The sequence below is a fragment of the Colossoma macropomum genome, unplaced genomic scaffold, assembly GCF_904425465.1.
Source record: "Colossoma macropomum unplaced genomic scaffold, Colossoma_macropomum, whole genome shotgun sequence".
Lineage (NCBI taxonomy): Eukaryota > Metazoa > Chordata > Actinopteri > Characiformes > Serrasalmidae > Colossoma > Colossoma macropomum.
Genome location: NW_023494785.1, coordinates 9468549 through 9475407, shown reverse-complemented (window position 1 = coordinate 9475407; position 6859 = coordinate 9468549). Strand labels below are relative to the sequence as shown.

The 6859-nt window shown below is 46.0% G+C and overlaps 1 protein-coding gene across 1 annotated transcript; it reads left to right on the top strand.

The window, feature by feature from the left end:
* The first annotated feature begins 3230 nt into the window (after positions 1 to 3230).
* On the top strand, positions 3231 to 6127 carry fzd8a (frizzled class receptor 8a). The gene has a single exon (XM_036582480.1). It carries the CDS (start codon positions 3793 to 3795, stop codon positions 5545 to 5547), a length of 1755 nt encoding a protein of 584 aa, XP_036438373.1. The 5' UTR covers positions 3231 to 3792; the 3' UTR covers positions 5548 to 6127.
* Positions 6128 to 6859: the final 732 nt, after the last annotated feature.

Here is a 6859-nt window from a genome sequence, read left to right as displayed (position 1 = left end):
GTTGGCACTACTTTTTAAATACCCAACCTGTATTTTCCTATGAACTGAATTCGTAGACAGCATTTTATACAAAGACTGAGAAAGGACTTGAACCACACTGCTGAGCTTTTCTTCCCGCGCATACTGACCCTGGAGGAGCTTTTTTTCCTCCCCTTGGCCTCAGCCAAAGTCCTCTCTCTTTCTATAGAGTGACTCAATGGCGATTTGAAAATTAACTTTCGAACAGATGCACTAATTCCATTTGTGCTGAGGAATGCCCGGGCACCATGTAACCCAAGCCAGGCCTGCTGTGGGCCTCCAGCGGGGGGGAGGGAGAGGTTACGGTCCAACTGCTGGAGACTAGAGCAGAGTCTATCTCTCTGTTAATCAATATGGGCTCTGCCAATAATACGCATAATCAGTGAAAGCGATGCCGGTTTTTCATCTGCCGCATTCACTGGGGTCCTCGGACTACACACCTGTTCCCTGTGCTCAGGGAAATTAGATAATCATTTCATGCACTGTGGACACTTAGGCTGAGTTTTCAAGGAAAAAGTGGGGGGAGGGGGCCTCCCTCTACTCATATATGTGTATTACAACCCAATTACAGCCTGGCCGTAAACATTAAAAGAACTTTCTGCTGATTTCTAAAGCAAGGCAACATTTTATTTCGTTAAAAATTCTCTCATGTATGTTTTATCACATGCTTAGTTATGGCAAAGTATTGGCTATATTGACAGATATGGTGTTTTGAATTTACATGATTCAAACATATTAATCACTCACACATTAATATGCTACATCAACATCATTGCTGTCAGTAACTGTGTTGATGTTGCATTTTATTCATGTGCAACTGACAAGCTGAAATCATGTTAATTAAACATATTTTTTCATTGTGCTCTCAAATATGTCATAGTAAAGGGGAATTCAACCCATTTTTCAAAATTTTTGCATAAGTAAAGGGTTATCATATAAAAAAAGTTACTCCGAGTGGTTTGATGTAAAATGCTCTGCTCTAGATAAACTTACCAAGTCAAAATTGTTTACAGTAGTGGTGATAGGAACCAGATGTCTGAGTTTAATACCTCTAAAAGCTACACAGAAAACTATTACACATTATGGTAGTGAATATGTTCATTGATAATTTTAGCTTGTAAATAAAATGGCTATATTTGTATTGCTGACATTGTGACCCCTGGTTCCTAGCACCACCACTGTAAAGAAATCAGAGTTGGTAAGGCTCTACAATGAGTCATTTCACATCAAACCACTCTGAATTACTTTGTTTAATTGAATTCCCCTTTAAATGTAGCCGTGTAATATAGCACATAAGCTATATTTACCTCTGTAACACAGCACAGTTACCCTATTTAGCTCTTTATTATTATACTTTTACCATACTTAGCTCTGTATGTGTATATGGATCATTAATTATATTTAGCTCTCTAATAAAGCACATTAACTATTTTTAGCTCTGTAATGAAGCATATTAATTATATTAAGCTCTCGAATAGAGCATATTAACTAAAATTAAACCCTGTAGTACAGCACATTAACTATTTTTAGCTCTGTGATACAACATATTGGCTATATGTAGCTCTGTAATGAAGAACAGCAACTATATTTAGCCCTGTAACATGACGCATCAACTATGTTTAGCTCTGGGATGTGACACATTAACCACATTTAGCTGTGTAACATGGCATATTAACTATATTTATCTCTCTAGTATGGCACAGTAACTATATTTATCTCTCTAGTATGGCACATCAACTATATTTATCTCTCTAGTATGGCACAGTAACTATATTTATCTCTCTAGTATGGCACATCAACTATATTTATCTCTCTAGTATGGCACATCAACTATATTTAACAAGTTAACTATATTAACTATGTAACCACATTAACTAAGGCATGTTCTATTAATTACATTAACTACAGCCAGTTGATTGGATCATTTAGCAGAAGTATGTCAAGGCAGAACTGGAGGAGGGGCTTGTATAATGCTGAACAACTGATGAAACCACATCTTCAAGACTACAACACGAGTAGTGCACAAATGGTTCTTCAAGGGTTCTTTAGTAAAGGCAGTGGTTCTATTTAGAACCATGATTTCTATATAGAACCATTTCATGCATAAACGGTCCATTACATGATTAAATGGTTCTTTTGACAGAGATTGATAGTGAATGTGTTGCATATGGTTCTATATGGCACCAAAAAGAGGGTTCTTCTATTGTTACAAGCTTGACATCATCACAATAGCAGTACCCTTTCTGGGGCTACATAGAACCATTTTTAAAAAGGTATTACATAGAACTGTATAGAACTCATGGTTCTAAATATAACCCTTCCCTCTACTAAAGAACCCTAGAAGAACCATCTTTTTTGAGCGTGTCCCAGACGATGTGTTTCCATTTCCTCTCAGTAATAATGAGTTGTTAGTGCATGGAGGACGCAGTGTGGAATCGAGGGGGGTTGGGGTGGGGGGGGCGGCTGGTTGCTTGTTGCTCTGCCACTGTTAACAAACTTCTCTGCTTGTTCTCGGCCCTACCGTCATTACGCCCCCCTGCGTGAGCTCCATGCAAGCGTTTAAGCCCCCCATCAGCACATCAATACAAAACTAAACACCCCATGCTGCAAGGCAGGACAACCACCAGCCCCCTCCCGGGACCACTTAACATGTGCTAATGAACGCACCACCCGGATAGACAGTTCCCACTCACAGCAAATTAAGTGTGATTTATGATACTGAAGTGAAGGAGGACATTTGAGAATAACGCTGTTTTTATCTGGTTAATGTGGGGCAGCGTGTGGCAAGAAAGGCTACAACTGGGAGAAAAGGCTGCAGCACCAGTCTGATTAGCAAAGAGTCTAAAAACACAGTAAATATTGAAATAAATGCCGAACGCTTGTTGTTCAAATTTTCCGTTCCACCTTAAATGCTGCACCATTTAAGGTGGAACGGAAAATTCGTACGAGCTGCTGGCGAACAGGAAACCAACTTCTCCCTTGTGTATTTTCTCGTGTTAACTGCTGCTCGTCAGAAACTGCATTAACATGTGAAACCTGCGCAGAAAAAAACCTAAAGGCTGCTGCTGCAACTGAACACCTTGAGTAGACTCGACCGGCAGATCTCGGCAGCCCCGCCTTACTGCGCGCTGATTGGTCCGTGCCGCGAAGGGGGCGTGGCGTAGCCGCCGTCCTCATAAATAGGCAAAGCGTCCCGCTCGGTGCGCGGATTTGTATGAGCGAGAGAGCGAGGCTTTTGTCAGCTCGCCGCATGCATGCAGACGGCGGATTTTCTCTCTTTTTTCCCCTCCCCTCAGTTTCTGTCCGTAAACTTTCATTTCTCCACCGCGCGCTGGAATCGGCGCGGGAAGACGGAGCTGAAGGAGGCGGCGAATCGCGCTTGGAAATAAGGGAATAAGGGGAAGTGGACGGCGCTCCGAGACGGCTGCATATCCTCAGCCATTTTGCCTACACGCCTAGGGGGCTGTGTGTGTGTGTGTTTTTTTTTTTCTGTCCGTTTTTTTTCTCTCCTTCTCCCTCGCACCGCTTCTCCTCTGTTTCCAGAGCCATACGGTTTGCAAATCGGTTGCAACTCCGTGAAGCAAGATGGGATCACGGCTGAAGATCTGATGGGACTAAAGAAATAAAATAGCGCCTACAATAACATCAACAACAAAAATAGTAATAGAGATCCCTCCAAAAAACAGCGGACTGGCGGACTGTAGACTCCAGCAGCCCTCTCTCTATTGTCACTAGAGGTGGGGAAAAAAAGAGCGGAGCAGGATTTGGCAGAGCATGGAGTGCTACCTGTTGGGGATTTACCTGTTCCTGGCCCTGGGTGCCCTGCAGCGGTCCAGCGGCACCACGGCCAAGGAGCTCACGTGCCAGGAGATCGCCGTGCCCCTGTGTAAAGGTGTCGGCTACAACCACACGTACATGCCCAACCAGTTCAACCACGACACGCAGGACGAGGCAGGCCTGGAGGTGCACCAGTTCTGGCCGCTGGTGGAGATCCAGTGCTCACCGGACCTGCGCTTCTTCCTCTGCAGCATGTACACCCCCATCTGCCTGGAGGACTACAAGAAGCCTCTGCCACCGTGCCGCAGCGTGTGCGAGCGGGCTCGGGCTGGCTGCGCTCCGCTCATGAGGCAGTACGGCTTCCCGTGGCCCGACCGCATGCGCTGCGACACATTGCCTGTTCAGGGTGACCCGGACACCCTGTGCATGGACTACAACAGGACCGACTCCACTACAGCGTCACCTGTGCTGTCCAAGCCCACCGGACGGCCGGGCAAGCCACATGTTCCACCTCACAGGACCAAGCACGGGCACGGGAGGCCGGGCGTCCAGACCAAGCGCAAGCCAGGGTCCCCCTGCGAGCCGGGCTGCCAGTGTCGTGCGCCCATGGTGCGAGTGAGCAGCGAGAGACACCCGCTGTACAACCGCGTGAAGACGGGCCAGATGCCCAACTGCGCCATGCCCTGCCACAACCCGTACTTCACCCAGGACGAGAGGACTTTCACAGCCTTCTGGATTGGCCTGTGGTCTGTGCTGTGCTTTGTGTCCACTTTTGCAACTGTTGCCACTTTTTTGATCGACATGGAGAGGTTTAAGTATCCCGAGAGACCCATCATCTTCCTCTCGGCCTGTTACATGTTTGTTTCCATCGGCTACATTGTGAGACTGATTGCGGGCCATGAGAAGGTTGCGTGCAGCCGGGAGTATGACGTGGAACATGTGCACTATGAGACGACGGGTCCTGCGCTCTGCACTGTCGTCTTCCTCCTCATCTACTTCTTCGGCATGGCCAGCTCGATCTGGTGGGTGATCCTGTCCCTCACATGGTTCCTCGCAGCTGGCATGAAGTGGGGCAATGAGGCTATAGCCAGTTACTCGCAGTACTTCCACTTAGCTGCCTGGCTCATCCCGAGCATGAAGTCCATCGCCGTTTTGGCCCTCAGTTCTGTGGATGGGGACCCGGTGGCTGGGATCTGCTATGTAGGCAACCAGAACCTGGACAACCTGCGGGGCTTCGTGCTGGCACCTTTGGTCATCTACTTGTTCATCGGCACCATGTTCCTGCTGGCAGGTTTTGTGTCCCTGTTCAGGATCCGCAGCGTCATCAAGCAAGGTGGCACCAAAACAGACAAGCTGGAGAAGCTGATGATCCGCATCGGCATTTTCACGGTGCTCTACACCGTCCCGGCCACCATCATCGTGGCGTGCTACTTCTATGAACAACACAACAGGCAGAGCTGGGAAACGAGCCACAACTGCTCGTGCCTGATGGAGCATGAGCTCCGGAGGCCTGACTATGCTGTCTTCATGCTCAAGTACTTCATGTGCCTCTCAGTGGGCATCACGTCCGGTGTTTGGATTTGGTCAGGCAAGACGTTGGACTCTTGGCGGGCACTGTGCACGCGCTGCTGCTGGGGAAGCAAAGGCACGAGCGGTTCCACTTACAGTGATGTGAGCACGGGGCTCACGTGGCGCTCAGGCACGGCCAGCTCTGTGTCCTGCCCCAAACAGATGCCCTTATCACAGGTCTAAAAGAAAAGACAATGGACTGCTGACTGTTTGGAGGAGGTCATGCATCAGCCTTTGCCTCTATTAGCATACAAATGGACTGCTAATGGTTTTCATTAGGCAAGCAGCAAGAAAAGCTGGTAGAAACAAGGTACCTGTCATTATTATTATTATCATTATTGTTCTATCCATTCTATTGATATGGACATGCAATCAGTGACACCTAGAGAGAATCAGGGCATCACACTGTCTTATGTGAAGCTCGGACATTTGCCCTCCCCCCGAGTCCGTACTTTAGCCAGCCTTTAAGGGAAAAGTTTCTGCTGCTTCACTTTTTACACAGACAGTTTGAAATGTCTAAACAATCAAAATATCAAAGATGGTCTCGAATAAGCCTTAAAAGTCTTAGTGCCCAAATATTTTACGGGTTGTTTTGTCATTTTTTTGTAATTGTAAAATGTATTTATACTATTGTTGTGTACAAACTTGTAAATTCTGTATAAAAAAGATTTATAAAATTATTGTAAATTTGTACATAGTGTAGATGTCACTTGAAGACAAATATGACTTTTATTTTGACAATAAAACATTTGGAGAAATCTTACAACTCTGCAGCTTCTTCTCTAGGCAAGTAATGAGGGTTTTTCCTTTTTTTTTTTCCAAGGGGGGTGACCCTATTGAAGGTGCTTGTTCTGGACTCTTTTGTGGGGGCCTTGTAAAGAGAAGCTTTTCTTAGCTCTTAGCTATCTGGGGCCGTAATTAGAGGCGAGGAGCTTGAGTTGGAGAATCTCCATAATTGTTGCACTCTTCACTTAATTTACTCCAAGAGGGGCTGAGTGAATGGGGTTTAAATGCAGGGAACGGGGGCTCTTTTCATCTACGGGAAACTTTGATCTCTCTTTAAAGTCTCCAATAAAGGTGACATGTAGATAGAGCGTTCTTTTTTTCTTTTCCTCCTGCCAATGCACAGAGTTGTCTAATGTCTAATTTGAGAGCGCCATCAAAAACGTCTTACTCGAGCCTCAGCTGTATTATTAACGGTGAAGTTTAGTCTCAAACGTGAGAGAGAGTGAATGACCCCCTACAGGTGGTCCCTTTACAGTAACCTCCCCCCCCATCAAGGGACCTTCACTGTGAGCCCTGACAGAACTGTAGTAAAGCTCAGACAAAGAAGCTCACTGGAAAATGTTGCCTGATGGCAAATGAAACAGTTTTCTTTCTTGTTTTGTCCCACACGAGCTTGGTGCGATCAGACTTGGGGGAGGAGGGGGGTGGAACTTTTAACATTTTCTTGTTTTTGGTGCACTTTAAAAACAATTGAGCCTTTTGAGGTCAT